General features: G+C 38.2%; 1 protein-coding gene across 1 annotated transcript in view; it reads left to right on the top strand.

Annotated features, from left to right (window-relative positions):
* The window catches only part of rimbp2b (RIMS binding protein 2b), a 163,146-nt gene that overhangs the window by 52,260 nt on the left and 85,030 nt on the right, over positions 1 to 25,856 (top strand). Inside the window, exon 4 of the mRNA XM_079637845.1 lies at positions 16,233 to 16,298. Within this exon, the coding sequence (XP_079493971.1) occupies positions 16,233 to 16,298 (66 nt within the window). The remainder of the gene's footprint in view (positions 1 to 16,232; positions 16,299 to 25,856) is intronic.

The raw sequence follows: 25,856 nt of genomic DNA, 5'->3' as shown, positions 1-25,856 counted from the left end.
AGCGCTTGTGTTTCTAAGCATCTTGCTGCTGATGCAGTCTTTTATCCATCTTTGTGGAATTTTATTTTATTGTTTCACTTTTGAAGAACATTAATAAAGTAGCACTTGCTGTAGTCTGTTCAGTCAAATTATAGAAAGATTTGTCTCCATTACTAACACGGTGTCCTACTAAGCAGGCACAACATGACAGGATTCCAGTGATGTAGGTTTTTTTCTGTTCACACTAAAAGAGGAATGCTGCATTACATGAAAAAATCACAGCTGATCAAAACCATGAGAGAGATCCATGTTTGCATGCTTGTATATAATATCTGATGTATAAGCAACATTGTCAACCTGATAGTTTAACATACCGTTAACCAGTCAGCCGAATAGTTTAACATACTGTTAACCAGTCAGCCGGATAGTTTATCATACCGTTAACCAGTCAGCCGGATAGTTTATCATACCGTTAACCAGTCAGCCGGATAGTTTAACATACCGTTAACCAGTCAGCCGGATAGTTTATCATACCGTTAACCAGTCAGCCGGATAGTTTAACATACCGTTAACCAGTCAGCCGGATAGTTTATCATACCGTTAACCAGTCAGCCGGATAGTTTAACATACCGTTAACCAGTCAGCCGAATAGTTTAACATACTGTTAACCAGTCAGCCTGATAGCTTGGGATACTGTAAAACACTCAGCTTGATAAACTTTTTACTAATCAGCCTGATAACATGGCATTCTGTTAACCGTTTAGCCTGATAACATACATTTAACCATTTAAGCAGTTAAGTGTAGATTAGCATACACTTAACTGCTTAGCCTGATAGATTAGCATACCGTTAACCATTCAGTCTGATAGCTTAACATACTCTTAACTACTTAGCCTGATAGCTTAGCATACCATTAATTGCTTATCCGGAAAGCTTAGCATACGTTAACATTCAGTCTGATAGCTTAAAGGCCTGTTCACACCAAGGAAGATCCACACCACAACTAACGATAATGCAGAAAAACAATATCGTTAGAATATTTATTTTTTCCAACTGATGAATGAAAGCCAATCAGAATCCATCCTGATTTAGAGAGCTCGAGCATTTAAAGCGTCAGACGACAAAACTGCAGCATGCTTTATTATAACCAGAACGATATCATCCATTGGTGTGGATGCTAATATAGTTATAGTAATCTTTATTGTTATTGCTCTTGGTGTAAATGAGCCTTAACACACTTTTAACCGATCAGCATGATAGATTAACAGAGCGCTAACCGCTTATTTTGATGGCTTGGCATACTTCAATTAGTTAGCCTTAAAGCTTAGCATATTGTTAACTGATTAGCCTGATGACTTCTCATACTCTGCATAATTTTTCTAAACCTATACAAGTTATTACACAACAATAACAACTCTCTTTCTGTGTGGGTGTGTGTATGTGTATATTTGCATTAAGATGAACTGTTTGTGGGCATATCTCTCAGTGTGTCTGTGCAAAAGGTTAATGTGGACTTGGGTCGGTTAAACCTCCTCTGTAACTCAATCAACAGGTATGGGATCAGTACACACTGTCGCGGTATTGAGTTACGGTGACAGCGGTCGACTATAATGGCGTTCATCCAGACTTCTGGAACCTTCATGAGTATTCAGATGTGTCTGTCTAGAGAGAACTGTTAGTCTAGTCTGAGTGTTTGTGGTGCGAGCGCTGTTGTTGGTGGGGAAAGAACACGATGAGAGAAATTAGCCTCCAGTACTGCTCGGTGTGTGCATGGGAGAAGGTAAGCAGAGGGAGAAGAGAGAATGATTGTACTGCACGTAGTTAATGCTGTCACATGCGGTAAAGACTGCTTGATCATCTAATATACTGTACAAGTCTGTTTCTGTGCTTAGATTACATCTAGATTTCATAGGAGACCATTTATGCATTTGGAGCGCTTATCCTGTTTATTAATGCATGAGAATGTATGTATGTTTAACCTAAATGTGTGAATGTTGTATATGCACATTTTTTTTTATTACTTCCCAGGTTTTCAATGTGGTCTCAGACTTTTTCACCATAAAAACAACACACAGAAGACAGAAATACTTTTTTTTCAGAAATGCTGCATTTATTTAATCAAAAGTGACAGTAAAGATATTTATAATACACCTACAATTATCACAGTTTCCACAAAAATTTAAACCAGCACAAATGTTTTCAATGTTGATAATACTAAGAAAATGTTTCTTGAGCATCACATCATCATATTAGAAAGATTTCTGAAGGATCATGTGACACTGAAGACTAGAGTAATCATGCTGAAAATTCAGCTTTGCATCATAGGAAGTTTCATTTTCAAATATATTCAAATAGAAAGGTTATTTTAAAGTGTAATAATACTGCACAATATTACTATTTTTTTCTGTATTTTGATAAAGTAAATGAGGCCTTGGCGAGCATAAAACATTGTTTGCATGAGTTTCACCTTAACAAACATTTTGTGTGTATGTGTGTGTGTGTCCTCATCAAGCTGGTTTAATAAGTGTTTGATAAAGACTTTGCTCCCTGCAGTGTGTAAGACAGTATCTCACATTACTTGTGAACTCATATTGGGTAATACAGCAAGCACCTCAGTGGTGTAATAAGATCGGCTCAAGGCTACGGAAAGTCTGATCTCTGATCATCTCTGATGTTCGCACCCTCGGCAGGGTCCATTTCTCTTTCTCCTCTCCTTTCCCCCTTTGCTTATCTCTTTTCCTCTGATAATCGCTCTGCTCATTTCACTGCAGGGCTAAAATTCAGCTGAAATCTCTGGACATCAGAGGATGAATGAGATTCCCTATCTCACACTTACCTTCCTCGAGAGCACTCTATCAGTGCCCTGTGGTTTATCGGTTGGAAATCAGTATTAATATACTGATTTACATAATTTCATGTTTGTTTGTTCGCCACATGGAGAGACAGTTTGCAAATGTAAATTGAAATAAAGACCGAAAGGAAACATTTAATACACCCGTTTTATTTGCCGCAGCACTCTTTGGAATTTTACTGCTGTGTTACCAAGGTAACATTCCAATTCAGAATAAATTGGCAGTGATATACAGTTTTGTGTAGGGTGTGCCAGACACACACACACACACAAACAACAGCGTTCTAGCCTGCATCCTTCAGAGTACTCACTTCAAGTGCTCTGCCCTTTAGAGTGAGTAGGTTGTAGTGATGCTCACTTCTGAATGGATTTCACAGTTTGTTTACTCTAGAAATTGCATTGAAGGATCAGCAAGATCCTTCAATGCATATATATATATATATATATATATATATATATATATATATATATATATATATATATATATTCATTGAGATATATGTCCCTATATATCAGGGTTTTTCTTGGGTCAAAAATGGTCTTCAGTGATGGCGTACAAACACAGTCATCCACACACACACACACAAAGTACCCTACCCATGTGAACTGCGAGCCCAGGACTGACATTAAATCCAAAATAAATGCCCCCCCCCCAAAAAACAGTTTGTAATATATTAAAGCTGCAGTCCGTAGTTTTTCCTCTTTGTCACCATCTCTGTTCAAAACCTGCGATTGCAGTTATTCGCGGAATTATCAACTTTACGTGGGTTGTGCCTCGGCACGGCACAGCGCGGATGAATCCAATGTTTTGAGGAGAACGTCCTCATCAATCCATGCAAATTATACTTTGTTCTCAAATTGTTAATGTTAGTAACATCAGCATTGCGTGACTACATTCAATGTCCTTCCGATATTATCCTTGTTTTCGTATGGGTCGGTTGCAGTTTTTTTCTGTTGCCACTCCGAAGTCTGAAGTCTTTTGCATTTTACAACGGGTTGTCACTGGTGATTGTTGTTTGAACCTTTCTGGATCCGCCATCAAATTAATATGTTTAATTATATCAAGTGCTGTGAGAAAAGGCTATAAATCTCCACCTCCAGCATCCTCACACTCCAGCCTACTTGCCGGGACACCTTCTTTATGTGTACAGATGTGATGTAATGACGCAAAGACATGCTCGAATTTCCCGCGGAAATCCACCAGTACCACTGGAATTAACATTATTGACATTATTGTTGACAACATAATTAATGGTGCTTGCTTTAGCAAGGCATCATTATTGTTATCCGTCATACTTATTATTCTTCTTTTTATTCCGCCGTTTTTTTGACGCGCTACTCCTCCCGCAGTTTTTGTCACAGACCCATGAATGAGGTGTCAAAACGTGCGGCCTATTCGGGAATGGTGTGCTATGACTTTTATAAGCGATCGGGGGTGCGGTGGTCGCCCCAGGGGCGAAAAAGTCGCCGAAAAATCCCATAGACTTAACATTGCGTCAAACTTTGACGCCTCATAGCTCAGAGCGAGGATTTTGCAGAAATGTGAAATTTACCACATTTGGAGAGGCTGGCAGGCTCTGTGAGAACATACCTCACAATGGGGTAAAAGTTGCACCCCTGGGGGGCAGGAGCGCCCGAAAGTTTCCCATTGACTTAACATGGTGTAGGACGGCCCATGAAATGGAGAGAGAGAGAGAGTAAGCGATTTTGTATTGAACATAACTCTGGATCACAGTGTCATAGAGACAAGGGGGCGGGCTCATTTTACTCAGACGACCAATCAGTCTCTCAGGGTCATTGTGAAGCTATCAGGCCACGCCCCTAGCAACCATTTAGAGCACCTTAGCAACAAGTTCCATAGACTTCCATTGAAAGAGATCAAATGGATATCTCTGGATAGAAGAGTCATAAAAACATGAGTGTGGTCTCGTTTGACTCAGGGCAGCAAACAGCCAATCATGAATCACATCAACACTTCCTAGCCCCTCCCTAGCAACCATTGTCGAGCACCTTAGCAACCAAAATTCACAGACTCATAGCTCAGAGCAAGGATGTCGCAGAAACGTGTAATTTGGCACATTTAAAGAGACTGGCAGGCTCTGTAAGAACATACCACACAATGGGGTAAAAGTTGCACCCCTGGGGGGCAGGAGGGGCCCAAAGTTGCCCCAATGAAGTACTATGGTGTAGGACAGCCCATGAAATGGGCTGTCCTACACCATAGTAAGCGATATTCTATTGAACATAACTCTGGATCACATTTGAAGAGGCTGGTAGGCTCTGTAATAACATACCACACAATGGGGTAAAAGTTGCACCCCTGGGGGGCAGGAGGGGCCCAAAGTTGCCCCAATGAAGTACTATGGTGTAGGACAGCCCATGAAATGGGCTGTCCTACACCATAGAAACCGCATTTGTATTGAACATAACTCTGGATCACAGTGTCATAGAGACAAGGGGGCGGGCTCATTTTACTCAGACGACCAATCAGTCTCTCAGGATCATTGTGAAGCTTTCAAGCCACGCCCTAGCAACCATTCAGAGCTCCTTAGCAACAAGCTCCATAGACTTCCATTGAAAGACATCAAAGGGATATCTCAGGATATAAGTGTCATAGAAACATGAGGGTGGGCTCGTTTGACTCGGGGCAGCAAACAGCCAATCCCCAATCACCTCAACACATTCTAGCAACTCCCTAGCAACCATTGCCGAGCACCTTAGCAACCAAAATCCAAAGAGGGATATCTTAAATTCTGAATGTCACAGAGACGTGGGAGTTGGTTTATATCATTCATACTGACAAGCAGCCTTTGGAGTTTCATGATTGGCGCTGCCAAGCCACTCCCTAGCAACAAAAGAGAGTACCCTAGCAACCATTTTGCAAGACCTATATCTCTGCATCAAAACATCGTATAGAGATGGGGGTTGGTTTATACATTCACACTGACTTTGGAGCTTCATGATTGGCAGCTGCCAAGCCACTCCCTAGCAACCAAACAGATTACCCTAGCAACCGTTTTGCAAGGCGTATATCTCTGCATCAGAACATCGTATAGAGATGGGGTTTGGCTCTTTTGACTCATGCTAGCAAACAGGACTTGCTACATGCTACACATGCTAGCAGTGAATAGCTACATGCTAATTTTGATTAGCTAAGTGCTAAATCATGCCAAGAAAATGCTACAAACACCATAGTAACCATCTGTGACAACTACCAACCACCTAGTAACACCATAGCAACCACCCAGAACACCCTAGCAACCGCCTAGAAACCACCCAGAACACCCTAGCAACCACCCAGAACACCCTAGCAACCACCTAGCAACCACCCAGAACACCCTAGCAACCGCCTAGCAACCACCCAGAACACCCTAGCAACCGCCTAGCAACCACCCAGATCACCCTAGCAACCGCCTAGCAACCACCCAGAACACCCTAGCAACCGCCTAGCAACCACCCAGAACACCCTAGCAACTGCCTAGCAACCACCCAGAACACCCTAGCAACCGCCTAGCAACCACCCAATCAACCTAGCAACCGCCTAGCAACCACTCAGAACACCCTAGCAACCGCCTAACAACCACCTAGCAACCACCCAGAACACCCTAGCAACCACCCAGAACACCCTAGCAACCACCCAGAACACCCTAGCAACCACCCAGAACACCTTAGCATCTTCATAGCAAACTCCAAGAACACCCTAGCAACCGGGTGGTGTTTTTTGCCACTGCAAGCACCATTCACATTTTCTTCTGGAAATGTACGTTCTAGTTAACATTACTGTCTTGCCTGAGTTCTCATTCATTCATTTGTTGTCATGGTTTCTCATTAGTTTGCACCTGTTCCGATGATTATCATTCCTTGTGTATTTAAGCCCTCAATTTTACTCTGTTCATTGTCTTGTGGTAACATTTATGGTAAAGTGCATCTTTATTCATTCTGCTTCACGCATCTCGTCTTTGTTGGATTCGCTACATTGCCACTCGTGACAAACATGCATTTACAAAATAGATTTGATTTCATGCTGACATTCTGGACAAGAGCACAGTCATAATAAGATGCCCATTGATTTTGTGTGGGTGTTCAAAATGTCAATCTTCATTTCAGAAATTATTATTAAATCAATTTTGATCACTATGCAAGTGCATTTTTATTAGAGGTCGACCGATAGTGGATTTTACCGATAACGATAGCTAGGTTGGGCCATACTTGCCGATAACCGATTAATGAACCGATAGTTTTTAAAATTGATACGGGATATAAACAAACATAACACTCCAAGTAAAACAGTGCTGAACTTTATTATAAAAATAAAAAAACTGTATTGAATCATGAAAACATGCTAAATGAAATAAATATATAAATGTGAATAAATGTTTAAGTCAATAAAAGACATTCATTCAAACTGAAACAAAAAGTAATACTCTAAATAACAAATAAAACCAGTTACATTCAAAATGTAACTATTTAACTGTTCTTTTCAAGCCAACTTAATTAATAAAAAAGTAACAAAATTTGTATTAAAGTGAAGATAAAAAAAATAAATAACCGAAATCGAATGCTTTTCTGATTCGTAATGTTTCTGTCGGCTGTATGAACATATCAGTTTGCTTACGTCTCTAGCTTTAAATATGCAACTTCTCTGCACATTTAATGCATAAAAGTGACCAGCTGGATATGAACTAATGCAAATAGAGGTAACAATTGTGACATTAAACATTCGGGTCGGACTTACGTTTATGTTTGTCAGTGTTTTAACCGCTTGAGGTACTACTAATGTTAGCGTCCTCTCAGCCTCGAAGGCAAACAAACACTGTTGTGCTGTTCTTTCTCTACTAATGCAGCATTTAGTCAACAAATTAATCACTTTATAATGATATGACAAAATGTACTGTATACATACATTTGAGCTGTCGGTGCTTTAAACGCGCATCTGATGTCAGCGCTCTCCACGCAGCATGTGCTCTCAGTGCAGCACGCAGCATCACGTGTCGAAATAAACAACACGAGGCACTAGCGCTAGTTTTTATTACACCTCTAGAGGCCGCTCTTGTACTGCATCATGCCAGCAGACCCTTCTCAGCTCTGTGTAATGAATGACAGCGCGCGCTTCTCAGCCGCTCCAGCAATGGACGCAACCAGGAAAAACTATCGGTATATATTTTTGCCGATAACGATAGTTCCACCAGTCAACTATCGGTGCCGATTAATCGGCAAAACCGATGAATCGGTCGACCTCTAATTTTTATGTTGATGTCGGTAAAGTAAAATTGAAATAACCAAGAAAATGTCTGAATAACTATACCAAATAATGCCTTAATTAAAATATGAAAATGCAAAAAGGTCTTTGTGTGGGTTAGGTTTAGGGATAGAGGATAGAAACCCTTCATTATCTCAGTATAAACACAATATAAGTCAATTGTAAGTCCCAACCAGTGTGTGCATGTCAAGTAGTTTAGTGTTTTCCTGCTGCATTGGCTGTGTGAGCTGGAGATTTGGGCAAACTTAAGGAATATAGATGATCTTCTGCACCAGTGATGACTCATTCAGGCACACACACACACACACACACACACACACACACACACACCCCCTGCAGACATAAAGGAGAGACAGGGTGGAAGAGAGACAGAGAGAAAGAAATTACAGTGATGGAGTGAGAAATACAGTGCATGCTTGGTCACACACTCACACACAACACACTCTTGTTAATGCATGCATACACACGTACAGTTACATTATGATAACTGGAGTCAATTTAGCCTTAGGATATCTCACATGAGAAAATTCTAGCTGACATTTATATATGTGTGTTTATGCATGTGACCTCCCATATTTATCTATATGTGTAAGCATGTGTATGTTTGAGACTTTCTTTGGCATTTAATCGTGTGGCTCCAAGTCCACCATGCTGCGTTCCATTGTAGCATTTTTATGCATGTGCATGAGTGTGTACATGCGTAAGGGAATCTATTTGCATGCATACTCGATACAAATATTTCAACTTGAACAACTCTTTCACATTTGATCATTTCTCGTTTGTAACTGAGCCACATCCAGACACTGTAAACTCGACAGGCGTCTGCTCTCCAGGGCCTGGCGGACTGACTGAATGTGAACATTGAGAGAATGATTGATGTGTGATTTCAAACAAGATCAAGCGTTAGAGAAGGACGAAGGTTGGTTTGGACACAGTAGGGTGCCTGGAGTCTGCGTTTAGTGTTGCTCCATGAGTTGTAAACTGTAATTGCTTTTGATAATGCATTGCTATTCATTAAAATGGTTCAATCTTAGTATTTGAGGTTTGGCAGGTTGCTTTAGGCTCCACACTATTGTTATCTCAAAATATTTTTGAAGGTTAGGCCTAATGGTCGAAATCATTAAGAATTTAGTCCGTTACGATTTATCTGCCTCAACAATTCTTTTAGTACTTTTCAGCAAGAAATATATAATAAAATAAATAAAATTTGATTTGTCATTTTTGATGATAAATACATTTAAAACAATTGTTGCAAAAGTTAAAAGCTCTGCATGTTTGATTAATTTATTAACAAAACCTGGCTTTATAAGAGTCATTTGTTGAGGTATCGCTTGGACTACACTGAAGTCACTTTGTGGGTTTGGTTCACTGAATACTCACTCATAGGGGTGAATCGGTTAGATTGTACTGGTTGTGCTGTATCGTTTTGATTCACTTAAAAATAACATAATTCGTTTTGGGAATTGGCTCATAAGAGTTTTTCGTTAAGAGTATCATAGATTTAAGAGTATTTCATTTGGGTGTTCCATTTGCATCCGTGGAAGAATTCACATGAGAGAACCATTAATAGAATTGAACGACAAACAGTTCCAGCAAGCAATTATTAAAACAATTATTTTAATTGAACCGTTTATTTTTTGGTTCTTAGCATTATTCACTGTAGATTGAATTTCTGATCATCTTTACTTCCAGTTTGGTACAGCTCATTCTCAATAAGGATGTCATAGTCCTTATTTTTGTTTAGATATTTTGTAATGTTTTTGAAAGAATTCTCTTATGATCACCAAGGCTGTATTTAAGAGATCACAAATACAAATGTAATGTATTCCTGTGATGCAAAGCTGAATTTTCAGCATCATTACTCCAGTCTTCAGTGTCACACGATCCTTCAGAAATCATTCTAATATGATGATTTGGTGCTTTAGAATCATTTCTTATTATCAATGTTTAAAGCAGTTGTGCTAATTAATCAATTTTGTGGAAGCCGTGATACACTTTGGATGATTTGATGAATAGAAAGTTCAAAAGAACATCAGTTATTTAAAATATAAATCATTTGGAACATTATAAATGTCTTTATGGTCACTTTTGAGCAATTTAATGCATCCTTGCTCAATAAATGTATTCATTCATATTCGTTTTAACTGTAGTGTATAATTTTTTTATTTATATATATATATTGTTGTGCTATTGTACGAAAGAATCACAAACTAAATACTATACTCATTCATTTGATAGGTCTCTGCTTTTTCTATGTCAACAAATGTTCTGGTATTTATGTTTTTTTCTCCTATGGAATTTTAAGAAACAATAATGATAATTCGATAAACCAACAAAGAACTCCATTAAGTTATAAAAGAGCATCCTCTGAGCAATAAAATGTTCCTTAGGCCCATCCCAACTTACAGTAGCGTGGCTCATCTCTTACTCTCCAAGATTTTTTCTATTCTTAGCCCGGTGAGTCAAAACAAGCGTGTTCCTTTGGCTGGACGTGATTGCTCAAATAACTCCCTCTTTCCCAGAAGGCTAGAGTGGTCTCTCTGACTGACTGACGTGCACTGGTCACCACAGCGGAATTGCATTGTGGGAACAGAGCTCAGTTTCTTTCCATCTCTTTCGTACAGTGTAAATCATCATCTTGTGATTAGCCAACAAAAGCTGCCACATGATATTTTAGCGCCTCCTAAACGTTTTAAGCCCAGCGCGCGCTCCCTCAGTGACAGCTCTATGATTAATGAACAGCAGCTCTGACAGTGAGAAGAGCATAACCTGCTTGCATTATATAAAGGGACTCCAGGTCGCCTCTATAGACTTCTCAAATCACTCAGAAAGACTCGGCTCATGGACTGATATCAGAGCTGATGTGATCAGAGAAGTCTGTCTGAAGCTTTCTGCATCTCTCTGGAGACGCCCGCTCTGTGACGCACAACAGAGAATTTGATATGAACGTAATCTGTTTAGGAGTGCCGCCGCAAGACTTCTTCTGAGCCTGTTCAAATCATAAGTCACTTGATTTTCTATAACAAGCCTTGTTTTGTTTCATGTTTATATGTTTGCCAACAAATATATAAATCGATTTATACATATTTTTACTTCAAATATTTATTTGAGATTTTTATTAATATTTGTTATAACAATATTTTGTTGCAAAAAAAAAAAAAAAAGAATGTACTGGTAATTGATATATTGTTCTACCTATTATTCTTATGTCATAGATTTTATTTATATTTATGTATTGTATATATTTTATATGTTTATTGATGCATTAAACATATTAACATTTAAATTATAGGACTGTTGTTATTGGCTGGTATTCTGAAAAGACCAAATTAGGCCAGTATGAATGTCCAGTCTGTTTTATGTAGTTTTCGTGCTTGTCTACTAGTCATGCTGTTCATCAGCACAATACAGGTAAATAATAATAATACAGTTGCAATTGGTGCCATCATTGTTGGAGTGCACAGACAATAATTTAGTTGACAATTGTATTCCTCAACTATTCGTTGAATCCGCATAGTGCCTAATGCCGGGGACACACTTTAAAACTACAATATGTGATTTTTTTTTGCTGCTAGTGGTCGCTAACCTCTTACAATAACAAAGGCGTACATTGATGACGGAAAATTCCATTGGAATTATGGAGCTTGTCGTCAAGCTGATGGATCTAATCATGTTTATGGATGAGTGAATACATTGATGTTTTTAACAGGACTGTGGGATAAAGTAGGGGGCGATTGCTAATGAGAGACAGATATCAGCGCCACACGCGAGTCCCGCGGATATAAAGGAATAAGGACAAGCAAGTGCTGTATTAATACTCACACAGGTCAGTTTATTAGACGAATGAAACTTGTGAGGTAACGCAGCGCTGTTTCCCTTGGTCTACACTATCATACTAAACTGCATTTGAGTGTGGTGAAAGTTATAATGCTATTCTATGTGTTAGTTTGTCTGTATGAGACCAGCAGTAAGCTAGATCAACATTATATAACATACTGATCACATTCTAAAATTTCATCATGTTGAACTATATAACATTGATTAGTTTTATAGCTCACCTGTCTAATAAAGTACATGCAAGAGCGGCGTCTCTGTCAAGTCGAAGTTTATCACGGACGTGGAGCTCTCGGTGTCTCGAAAACGCCACGCGATCCTTGTTTTAGTTCTCCTTTTTTCCCAAAGTCTGTTTGCCATGGTCCATAATGTTTAAACGAAACAACAACAACAGTGTGAGCTTGCCGCTAGACGTAACGCAGTTGTCCACGTCTGTCGCCATGGTTACTATGGCAGTACGAGCGGCCGGAAACCAGGGATAACGCGGATATTACGTCAGTGACAGGCGACAAGTGAACAGGTTTTCCGGGACGGCCAATTATTTAAAATTGGAATTTCTCTGAAATTAAAAATCTTTGGGAACTTTTGGGATATTGTAAGTACACAATTGCAGGAAATATATCACACTGTGCAAGTGATTTTTGGATATTTAATTTATTACAAAATTCATACATATTGTACCTTTAACGACTAGCTGAAACATTCTAAGACTGAACTGAACACACTTACAGTCTGTTTCCAACGACTGGAGCAGATTATAACACCGACTGTGAACACTGACTAAAAGCAACTGTCTAAGACTGTGTGCGTTTGGGCATGATCAGTCGTAAGTATCAAATCACAGTAGTTAACCCTACTGGAAAACAGCATAAACTAAACTGGTTTGTTAATTTTTGTTGGTTTAGAATGTTTTAGCTGCTCTTCAGCCACAAACCAGCAAAACAAAACAAGCCAGGGAGTTTGTTTCAGAGAGGTGATGATAATTATACCATGGTCTGGGTTAATACTCGATTCTGATTGGCTGCAGGGTGTCCGTTAAAAAGTGATAGAGGACACCTAAATAAACTGTCAGGCGTAACCAAGGAAACCAAGTTATTGTTTGTAACTTGTAACTTTAGATTTCGATTGTAAAACTAATTAAAATATAAACTAATGTTTTAAAAATGTGTTATTTGGCAAGTGACCATGGTATAAGCGGGTTAATGCCCTTCGAGGTGTCCATTGTCAGGTTTTAATGGACTTCGGCGGAGGCAACCGTCCTCCGCTGCGCGTCGACCGGTTCACACCTCGCCGTCGTCCATTAAAACCTGACAATGGACACCTCGTCGGGCATTAACCCTTACGTGTACATCTAGGCTGGAGTGTGCAGCTGTCTACAGATGTATTTAAAATAAATCAATCAGAAAGACAATGGAGAGATTGGTCATCAAAATGAGCATATGCCCTTCCTTCTGTTGGCCTGTAGCATAAACAGAGGCAGTTGTGCTGTGAAATACACTGTCATTCACAGCCACACTCAGATCCCCTTAACTGAATGAAACGCCTCTATAATGTATTCATAATGGCCTAGATCTGCTCGACATCATAATGGGATCAAATTACGTGATCAGATTCGCAATCTGTGTGAAAGGTCTGGTATGCCATTTGTTTTTGTGGTTTAGCGGATATTTGCACCTGGACACTTTATGTGTTTTATCGATCAGATAGTTACCCATTTTGTAAGATATGTAAATGGGATATACATTAATAGGATAGCAATTTAAAACGACTAAAGTGGCTAGGCCTTTACTGTCAGCAGAAGTTCAAAGTGTTTTTGTGACTGTGTGTGTGTGTGTGTGTGTGTGTGTGTGTGTGTGTGTGTGTGTGTGTGTGTGTGTGTGTGTGTGTGTGTGTGTGTGAGAGTCTGAGCTTGCCTAGGATTCAGTTTGAGGTTTAAAAGTGTTTGATCATTCTTAAAAGTGCTTGGAAGAGGATATTTTTTGCTTTTTTTCTCTCCACTCGTTCTCCACCCTCGCCTCAGAGACGAATGGGTGCTTTCTCTACTTGACTGACTGCTGACTTACTAGTTCAGGCATCTGTAGAAAAGAGGCTGTGCAGTCAGTCAGTGTGTGTGGGCTCCTGTCTGTGGAAATCTGCTGACAAACAAACTCTCTCTATCTCCCTTGTGCTGGAGATTTTTCCATTCATTCATTCCCTGCATGCTCAGAACTCAGAGATACTTTCTTTCAGACTTTTCAATCTGTTCGTGTGCCTCTTTCATCTAATAGCTCCCCCCCCCCCCCCCCCCTGCCAGGCAGCATTGTATTGAAATCCCTCATACTACTACTCACACATTTCTGCAATTTATTCAGCATTTAACTGTAGATTACATGCTTTTAACAGTAACATTAAATAAAGCACATAAACATTACCTGAGATTGTCATTACCATATGTTGTGTTGTTGTTCCAGCTGTGACATTGCAGAAAAAATATAAAACATTTCTAAAATAGAATTGTTACTTGCCGACAAAAACAATCGCATCTGGTTAGGACACTATTGTAAAATCTCCCATCGAAATTGCAGGGACAAAATGTGTGCATTCGAAAGCGAGCAGTTGACGGGTATACAGTACAATTTGCTCATGGATTTCCTTCAGAAAATGGCAGATTTCACTTCAATTGGACCAATCATTATGCAACAGTCCACCAATGCTAACTGTTGGATCAACCCTTGAACACAGCCAAGCCTGAAATACAGTTCTGGTCAGAATTATTGGCTCCCATGGAAAATATTAGCAAAGAAGGTGGTGAAATTTCCCAAAATTCACAAAAATCGAACCTTTCTTTGAACTAAATCAATTTAAAAGGGGGGAGATCTCAGTATTAAATTATTTTTTTCCTCCAAAATATCTTGTCCTAAATTTTTGGCCCCTTTTTACTTTTACTTTAAGAAAGAAAAGTTAATTGTTTGAATGAAAGATCAAAATAATTAACACTGCCATTTTATACAACATTCTTTGCTCATATTTATTAAAGAGTGCCAATAATCCTGACAATAATGAGCTAAATTGAGAGCATTGGAGCCACTGGTTCCACAATCTACTTTAAAGCTTACAATGCTTTTGTGAAACGCAGCCCAGGACTGTAAATGCTCCATTTTCCCATTTCCAGGATTTTATTTGTTCTCCAAATAAAGGACTCAGTAAGGGCTGTCTCAACAGAACCCATCCTCTCTAGACGGGGCAGATTATCCCGTATGACACTTGTGATCTCATTGCGGTTCAACATTACATAGAGAGCACACATGCGATTGCTATGTAATGTTGAGGAGCAGTAAGTCGTCTGATGTAATTCCTCCACTGTCATCATGACTGTCTGTCCAATCAGCATCACACTGATGCTGATAGCTGCTATTTCAGACTGAAGCTATATTTAGATCTTGGTGGCAAACGCTGGGCATGTTCAACTGCCAGGATACAGAAAGCATGCACGAGACTGCCTTTCATCCTTCTGCAGTCTGTTCGCTGTCATGACATATTTTATTTCATAATTCATTAGACAAAATGTTATTATCTTCTAAAACAATGTACTCTCTGTTTGTTTGACTTCGTCGTCGCTCAAAGACAGGAAGGAAGTCAAAATGTGATTGTCTGGGTCTTCTGTCTGGAATTGAAGACTCAAAGTGCAGAACAGAGAAAGGTCAAATTTGTCTGTCGTCATTCTTTTTTCTCTTCCTTTCTTCCCCTAACCTATTTCTTTTTCTCTGTCCTTTACGTCTTCTTTCTTTCATCCGCTCTTTTCGGAGAGAAACCTTTCAAACGCTCGATTTCAAAGTCGGATCAAGTAAAGGTCTGGAGTGAGATGTCAGATCTGTGATGGGTCATCTGATGTGTTTACTTTGTTGGTTGTTTTCTTGTTTATGAATTCTCTGGAGCAGACAACGAATGCTCTGACATTCCTGTCTTATCTCAGATAAGGACCAGTGAGCATGTCAACAGTAACCAAGCCGAGAGCCCATGTCTTTGTTTATGTGTGTGCGTGTTTTTAACAGATGCAAAGAAGGCTTTGTAGTTTGCTTCTCCAAAAAATAGTGTCTGAGATTGTTTAAGCCAATTGGTTACTTATTACAAAGATCTGTATAAAACGTAAGTGTTTTTTTCTCTATCTTTAATTTAAAACTAGTTTTCAGAACACAATTTCAGAATACATTTCAAAGGGGTAGTTTAAAAAAAACCTTCAAGTTCATACAATTTAAGTGGGGTCCAATTTTGTTTTCAACAAAAAACAGTTGAAACATTCTTCATAATGTCTTCTTTTGGGTTCCACAGAAGACAGAAAGTCAGACATGTTTGGAACAACATGAGGGTGAGAACCGTACCACTCAGAAGTTTGGGGTCAGTACGATTTTTTAATGTTTTTGCACGAAATATCTTATTCTCACCAAGGCTGATCTTCACTCCAGTCTTCAGTGTCACATGATCCTTTTAGGAATCACTCTATGCTGATTGGTGCTCAAGAAAAGTTTTTTCTTATTATTATCAATAAGGTTGGGTGTCGTTTGAGTATTCAGATTCCGATTCTGCTTATCGATTCCGATTATCATCGATTCCCACTTTCGAAAGTCAAATATTTAGATATCAAGCATATTTATTCTGTCTTTTTGCAGAATACAGGACAGAATACATGGCAGAATACCATGAACAAAAATCTGAATTCTTACACAAGGAGCTTTTGCCTGTGGTTTTAACAAAAATACCACAGCAAAACAACTAGACTAACTAATATAAATTTCATTAAAGATAAAAATACATCATTAAAGATAAGTAAACGGTCTGTAATAAAATAAGAACAAAGAAACAAATTAGCAATATCACAAATAAATACAACTGAACACAGTTCAGGTACAGAAATTGAATCCAATGTAATCAAATGTAAAGTAACACTGCATAGTTTTCATTTTATGAATAAAATATAGATTAATCATTATTAAAGTTACTAAAGTTCTTCAGTCAATGGATGTGTGCACAGCACAGAAAACAGCGCTCGAGTGCAGTATTGAGTTCTTTTTTGCGTCCTCTTGCGCTTGAATGGTTTAAAATCACATTAAAATGTGCACACAGGAATCGATAAGCAGAATTGGAATGTGCGTCTTATCGAATCCACGGTTCTTGGAAATTTGGTGCGGGTATCGATTCCCTACCCACTTATCAATGTTGAAAAAAATTGTGCCGCTTAATATTTTTGTGGAAACCATGATACAATTTTTCAGGTTTCTTTGATTAATAAAATTTTCAAAAGAACAGCATGTATTTGAAGTAGATTTTGATATAACAATGTGAAAGTCAATTTAAAACAAAATTCAAGTTTATAAAAATGTCAATGATCAATTTAATGCATCCTTGTATTAAAGTATTCATTAAAAACGGTAGTGATAAAAAAAATATTTTTTCTTTTTAAGAATGCATTTTTGTCTGGGATATGGGTCTGATTTTGTTCATTTTCATATAAATTTGCAATAAACGGCTATTCAAGGCCTGTCACCATATTTGCTTTTAATTGAAGTACGAAAATTGGGATGGAGCCTTTGTTTAGTTTTTATTCTTTTATGTATTATTACCATCCACAGATTGATGATGAAGATTCCTTTAAGTAGAACTGACCAAATATTAGCAGTGGAGAAGGAGGACATATGTGTGTATGTGTGTGAAGTGAAGGAGAGGATGTTTTGAACTGTACAGCGCCTGCAGTCCAATCTGTGTGCAGAGCAGAAAATAAAGCAATTTGTTATCCACCGAGTCTCTGCAGGGGTGCCTCCTCAGCACTTTTCTTACTCACTGTGTGTGTGAGAGAGAGAGGGAGAGAGACTGCTTGTAGTTTCAGTTGTGATGTGCTGTGTGTATGTTCCACTACATTACCTTAATTGGCCGGGTCTGTCTTTGTGTTCAACTCAAAGCAAAGCTCAAGCACCTTTGACTCACTAACATGCTCAAAACTCAGCCTGCATTCTCTTCCTCTGTATAATCCCATAGGTAAAGCCGGTTATGTTAGATAGAGATACAAAGTTGAGTGTCAAATTGTCCTGTAGACATCACTCATTTTTGCTGTTAAATGTGCTGTTTGGGTAGCAGTTCTTTGTGAAGGCAAGGTACCTGATAATTCTGCAAAGAAGAATGTAAATTAGCTCTCACATTATAGGGAGATTGTTCAAATAGTACCAGTCAAAAGTTTTTTTTAAATGTTTTTGAAAGAAGTCTTGCATTTATTTAATCAAAATACAGTAACATTTTTATTATTGTGTAATATTATTATCATTTAAAATAATATTTTTTTAAGGCCAAATTATCAATTTATGTACCAGAACTAAAAACAGACATTTAGTTTGTCTTTTGGATTAATAAGTTTGAGTGGATGTTCAACAGAGATCATTATGTGTGTGTGAATATGTTAGGCCTGTTCAGATGAGATAAGAGCTTTTTAGCTCCCTGGGAGAAGCACCTGTCTTCATTTAGGATCAGAGAGAAACGCTGTGTCTGAAACCAACGGCTGATAGCACATTGCCTTATAGCCAAGTCAGTCAGTAGCGGGAACGAACGAAGGAAGGAAGGAAGGTACGTCCTATTGGCTTCTAAAGTTACAAAGTAACAAATTCGAGTGAGCTTTATAGAATAATGAATAACTCCTGTGCATATTTTGTAGAAAAGGGAAATAACTGTTCAACTTCTCTATCAAATTACATAGGCCTATTTATTGTTTCAACCAACTGGCAAACTTAAAGCATAAGATAAAGCAGAAATTGATTGTTCTGTCAAAAATGACCGGATCTGAGTAAAAAATATATTATGTGTACATTGGATTCTGATGTGTGCCGATGGTAACACTTTATTTCGATGGTCCACTTTAGACATTCTACTAACTTTAAGTAACTTTGCAAGTTGCAACTACATTTCAAAAACCAGTCATTACAGTATTAGTAAACTTTCTGCTTAAAGGGTTAGTTCACCCAAAAATGAAAATAATGTCATTAATGACTCGCCCTCATGTCGTTCTAAGCCCGTAAGACCTCCGTTCATCTTCGGAACACAGTTTAAGATATTTTAGATTTAGTCCGAGAGATTTCTGTCCCTCCATTGAAACTGTATATACAGTATACTGTCCATGTCCATAAAGGTAATATAAACATCATCAAAGTAGTCCATGTGACATCAGTGGGTTAGTTAGAAGTTTTTGAAGCATCGAAAATACTTTTTGGTCCAAAAATAACACAAAATAAGACTTTATTCAGCATTGTATTCTCTCCCGGGTCTGTTGTCAATCCTTCACAGTTACGCTGATGGCGTAAGACGCTGATGACGTGTTATCTGGTGCGCCCGAGCTTCATTTATAGTCTGAGGGAAACGCACGCTGTAAAAGTGTCTCATCCGCGACATGCACATTTACGCACCATTAAAAAAATGATATCCACGCAAACAATGTAGAATAGCTTGAATATAGCGTGCGTCTTCCTCAGACTGTAAACGAAGCTCGGGCGCACCAGATAACACGTCATCAGCGTCTTACGTCAGCAGGATCACTGCGGAGTCCTGAACGCAGATTGACAACAGACCCGGGAGAGAATACAATGCTGAATAAAGTCTTATTTTGTGTTATTTTTGGACCAAAAAGTATTTTCGATGCTTCAAAAACTTCTAACTAACCCACTGATGTCACATGGACTACTTTGATGATGTTTATATTACCTTTATGGACATGGACAGTATACTGTATATACAGCTTCAATGGAGGGACAGAAATCTCTCGGACTAAATCTAAAATATCTTAAACTGTGTTCCGAAGATGAACGGAGGTCTTACGGGCTTAGAACGACATGAGGGTGAGTCATTAATGACATTATTTTCATTTTTGGGTGAACTAACCCTTTAATATCTGCTAACACTTTATTGTGATGGTACTTGATATGGTACTTTGATGGCACAGTCTCACAAAGAGACTTTTTGTTGTTTTTTGATAACATAATGGCTCCAATGCAGAAAGATAACTAGGCCTGTCACGATTCCTCGATTAAATTTGAGTACTTAATGTAGAAAAAATCCTCGATTGTATTTACCCATGTCGATTAGGCTAACCGGTAAAATACCGTAGGTGGCGCATTAGACCGCTTTATAAGCCTGCACAATATATTTAAACCATTTAAAAATCATAATGGATAGCATAGTGCTATGGTGAAATCACAAAGTTTGCGATTCAATTAAACGAGTATATGCTCTGCGGGTTTCTAAGGGAAGCGCGGCGCTTTAATTATTTACAGTAGATGCGTGCAGGTTCGGTGTTTCTCAGAGCGGCTCTGTTCACAGTGAATGCTGCTCTACACAAAATCAGTCTCTGCATATCATACGTAATGTACATAAGTTGATTGTTGAGTGTTGTTTAATAAAACAATATGATTTATTGATTTTGATAGTTTATTTGAACCAATTATTATTGCCTCATTGTTAAATATGTATTTTGAGTCATTGTAAAGTCCATTGTTCACTTAGGTCTATTTTTAGACATCTCAATTGACGTCTCCAATTGTCCCCAAAGGGAGGTTTTGTCTGATTGAGTTCCCTTTTGGAGGCAATTTCGTACACAGAATACGCTCTCTTTGTTGGCTCTTTTGTGTGATCTTTGTGCACGCATCTATAAGACATATGAAATCGCATTACTTCTCATTGTGTACTTTTATGATGAGTGTGTTGTTGAGCATACATGCTCTTATTTCCATCGCTATGGTACTTGTTTGCACTGTAATGAGTCAGACTGTGTCTAGCGTTGACTGAAGCAGCCCTCAAGCATCGAGATCTCACACACACACTGATGTTATGTAATTAATTCGGCCTTTTCCAATGATCTGTGATCAGTAGCATCTGAGAGGAGGATTAGAGTGTGTCTGGACAGCAGCCGGCAGACATGCTGAACAGACTCATGGTTATGAGGGCATGCGTGATCTCACTTGTGTGTGCACGAAAAAAGTAGATCTGTGTTGTTTATATTACACTGAGTGGGGTTGAGTATACTACACGACAGCATGACAAATTAAACAGTTTTGATTTGAATCACACTGGTACATTTTCTTCTTATGTCTTTTTTTGTTCTCTCCATATCCTCATAAATAACGAATACACAGGGATGTGTGTGTAAAGACTGTTGTGGGAATTTAACCACTGACCTTGCTATTACCGTGTGTGAGGTGGTAATAGTGTCAGTGACCTGTCCTTTAGCTGCGAGTCAGTTCGCTTCACTCTGAATGGACAAATCAAGCAATGCCACTGCAGGTGTGTTGTCGCTGGGGTGCCGTATGCCGGCTCTCATGTTAGTAGTATACAACAATATGAAGATGTTTATCGGCTAATATCTAATAACGAGATAGAGAGAATTAAATTGTATTGATTACTGAGGGTAAAAAATCCATGCCACACCATATTAGCACTTTCCACTGTAACGCTCACTGTACTGTGTTATTTTGACCGAAATGTTGTAGATTCATATTTTGTAATCATTTAGGTGAGTGAGGCAGTCTTCTTAAAGCTTTTCGAAACTATGGAGCTTTTCACACTTGAGATTGTTTAACCAAGGCTCATTGTTAACCATGGGTTATTTAGTTTTATTTCACACTGTTCATACTTTATCCATGCTTAGTGCACAATCCTGGGTAGTCACCTTTGTGAAAAAAGTGCTTAATTGTATTGAATGTGCACTTGTACTCTACTAAAAATCTTAGAAGTACATAAAGAGAGTACACTTTCAAGAATAATACATGAAATGTATTCGCTTTTAAACGAAAACACAGTTTTCAAATGTATCCAGATTAAAGGCTAACTGTTGCCAAAATTTTACCTAGGCTCTTTTTGTTTATCTACCCGAGTTAAACTTTCATGTAAAAGCATAATTAGAATGGAAACACCACTTTTAAGATTGACCGTATTTTTGTTTTAGGTCAAAATGCCTTTTGAATTGGAGTGCATGGGGAACTTCTATGATAGACTAGGCTCGACACAACATGAAACTGTGCTCGAAGTAACTCAGGGGCTCTATACTTGAACTTGAGCATTGAATTCATTGTTTGTGTACACAAAGTTTACTAAAAAGAAAGGTTTTGTACGACTCAACTCACTTTATCAGTTAGTGTTTCCGGTGGCTGGAATTTTGTAGTCAAAAGTAGTCGATCTCCGTAACAGGGAGGAGAGTAAAGATGGAAAGCTCCTAAAGCTTAGTTCCATATACATTTACGGATAATTTGTTGTTTTGTCGTTAGTGAAAATCAATATTGACCTTGTATTTGAAAAAGGATTCTCATATAATAATGAAATGATTCAGTGATAGAGATCGACTATTTTTGACTGACAAAATGCCGCCGGCCGGGAAGAACAACAGCTACAGTGAGTTGTTCAAAACCTTTCTTTTTAGTAAACTTTGTGTACACAAACAATGTAGTCAATGCTCCAGTTCATGTGTAGAGCCCCTGGTGATACTTCGAGCACAGTTTTATGGTGTGTCAAGCCTCCTTCGTGTTTTAAAAACATCGATTTTGATGCTATCATAGAAGTTCCCTATACACTCCCATTCAAAGGGCATTTTGACCTAAAACGAAAATACGCTTATTCTTAAAAGTGGAGTTTCCATTCTAATTATGCTTTTACACGAAAGTTTAACTCGGGTAGATCAACAAATGTAACCCTTTCATGTAGACGTAGCGTTAATCACTCCACGTCTACATCACATGCAGCAGTTTAGTCTAAATATAAGTCTAGTTTTTAGTTTATATAGGTAGATTGGTGGATTGATAGGTTTAGATTGGTAGTGAGTGTATGGTTAATCTGGTACTGCTTCTACAGTACATAATAAGTTAATGTGGTATGCAAAAGCCATATGCATTTTCATAACGGGTCAAAAATTGAGCCGTACCTGAGTACCAATTAACTCTAGTTTCCAGATGGTTGCACAGCTTTGAACAGTGTTACACAGCATGAGAAGATGATACGGATAAAGCATCAGAGTGAAGGCATTATATAAAAGGCTGATTAGGCCTGATAGATCGCCGTACTGAATGGGTTTCTCCCTCCGTCCATTTAATCTCAGCGTGTGCGGTATCGATGTACCGTGTCTGTAGCCTGGCTGAATGCAGGCTGGAGGGTTTTAAATGAACATCAGTGCTGTGCTTTAAGACAAATGGCTGCTGATGAAATGTTAAATATTCAGACTTACACTTACCGCCATGTCGGAAACAACCCACTGCTCTACAACAGCCATTAAACACCGGCACGCCCCAGATCTATGCTGCCAATCTATATTACATAAGTCTGTGCTCCGCTAAACAAGAGCATGCAGTGGCAAGCTGCAAAAATGATACAGGCATTACTCTCTGGCATATTAAAGACCCACAGTGCCAAGTCATGTTATGTAACTTCACAAATACACACTGAACATGCTGAGAGTACAACATACTAAGATATACAAGTACATACAAGTAGAGATACAGAAGATCAAATAACTCATTTCATTTCACCACAGTGGGGATGTTAAAGGGGAACTATGCAGTTTTTTTTAGCTTAATTTACCTTAACTGAACTGCTTCGGAGTCATTGAAATTGTTATATTACTTTTTTTGGGTTGAATGGTGGCCGTCTCGCTCCCCCAGGTGCCTGTAAGCGGAAAAACCACCCTTGCAACTTTGGGCCGGCGGGCTTTGATGTCGTTGATCTACTAGCCGCTTGTATCTGAGAGTCGCCAACGAGATTTTACGACAGTGTTGTCAAATATCTACTCCGAAGCTGTAGGGGGAGCTCTATAGAGAATCCTGCGAGCAAAAAGCGAGAATACAGCGAAGAAATTCCCGAAAATGCATAGCTCTGCTTTAATGAAGTAATGGACCCTTTTCACATTTCTGGTGTTCTCGGAAGCGGAAGTCGTCATAGTTGGGTAAACTTCTATACTGGTGAACGGGAGACAACAGCAAAGATCATTTATTATAAGAACTCTTCTCCAATAGCAAAGGAAAAAATCTGCGATACATTAGAGACACCCTCGCAGCAGCGTTAATTCCTTTTTTATAATTTACTGCCAAGCTGATAAAACACTAAGTATAGCGTTACAAATGCATATGAAAAAATGTAACAATGAAAACATAAAAAGCTAAATTTGCGATGATAACTTTGGAAACACGTCATCACAGTCCGTGAAAAGGTTCCTTGTCACTGATTATAAATAAGTAAGTTATATAGATCAGTTGTTCATGTGCTACACAGGCTTCTTGCATATTTGAGTGTAGGAATAAGCGGAGTGTGTGTAAGGCTGGAATTCTCTCACTCAAACCACTGACTGCTGCTGCTTTGATTGCTTTAGAGGGAAGAGCTGCCCATAACTGCTGGTCTGGGATCCGTTTTCTCCGTAATAATAGCATAATTGTGGATTAAACTGATTTGGTGTTTGCGCTTTTGAGAGCATTAAAGTTACTATTTACTATTTTCTGTTTTGCAGAATTAAGCAATTGTAGTCAATCACAAACATATATGTAGATTTCTTGAACGCAATGGCCAATCAGACGTTTTCAAATTAGAATTGACTCACCACTCAGGTCCAGTTCTGAGTTCTGCACTTTAGCATATCCTCTCGTTATAAGTTAACTTATAACAAAGAAAGTGTAGACATTATATCGGCTATATAAGAGATTCACTGTGCAGTCAGCTTCATTGATTATAGTAGAACTTTTTGAGATGAGTGACAGCTTTATAGTGATTATAAAGGGAGCGATCTTTGCATGCTTTCTATGTGATATATAATCGATTTAGAATAAGTGTAGGCATCTTTATAGAGTAAATATACATATATATTTCATATTTTTACATATATCATATATTTATTTATACATACCATTTATTTACATTCACGTTTACATTTTTACATTTGGCAGACGCTTTTATCCAAAGCGACTTATATTGCATTTTAAGGTACACATTTTACATTCTTATCAGTTCTTGCTTTCCCTGGGAATCGAACCCATGACCGCTCTATTGTTTGAGCTACAGGAAAGCCTTGGATTTAAAAGTTTGGAGTCTGTAAGTATTTTTAGAGAGGAAATAATACCTTTATTCAGCCAGACTTGATCTTAAATTGATCTAAAGTGACAGAAAAGACAAAAAATGTATCATAGTTTCCACAAAATATTAAGCAGCTCAACTGTTTTCAACATTGATAATAATAAGAAATATTTCTTAAGCATCATATTAGAATGATTTCTGAAGGATCATGTGTAACTGGATCATGTGATATGATACTGCAAAAAAATTCAGCTTTGCCATCACAGTAATAAATTACATTTTAAAATAGAAAACAGCCATACTTTAAATTATAATATTTCACAATATTACTGTTTTTTACTTTATTTTTAATCCAATAAATGCAGCATGGTGAGCATAGACTTTCAAAGTCATAAACAATCTTATTGGCCTCAAACTTTTAATCGGTTGTGTGTGTGTGTAAAGATTTAGTGTTTCCAAATGTCCCCTCAAAAACGTCCACATAGAACTCCAAAAACTGGAGGTTATGGAAGCCATCTTGAAATTGCTTTTTTAGGGTAATCTGTATGTAAGGAGATGACCTTGATCTCTGGCCAACAGAAAATAATGATGTGCATGTCCCATGAATCATTTTTACTCTGTTTCTAAAGGATTATGTTTGGAGAGCTGGTTGTCTTCAGCCCACAATATATGTGTTTGCAGTTTCTGATACATGAATGAGAATTCACAAAGAAATATAATTCAAATGTGTATTTTTAGGCCTGATGACTTCTCTGTATTGATACAATGGTCTACAAATAAGAACACATTCTGTACATTTTTTTTTAACAACATTAATGTCAATCAAATAATGAGGCTTTTTAACAATTAGCAGGTCCGACTATTGTGCCAAATACTTCT

This window comes from Phoxinus phoxinus, assembly GCF_949152265.1.
Source record: "Phoxinus phoxinus genome assembly, chromosome: 15".
NCBI classification, from domain to species: Eukaryota; Metazoa; Chordata; class Actinopteri; order Cypriniformes; family Leuciscidae; genus Phoxinus; species Phoxinus phoxinus.
This window is presented reverse-complemented; position numbering and strand designations above follow the sequence as displayed.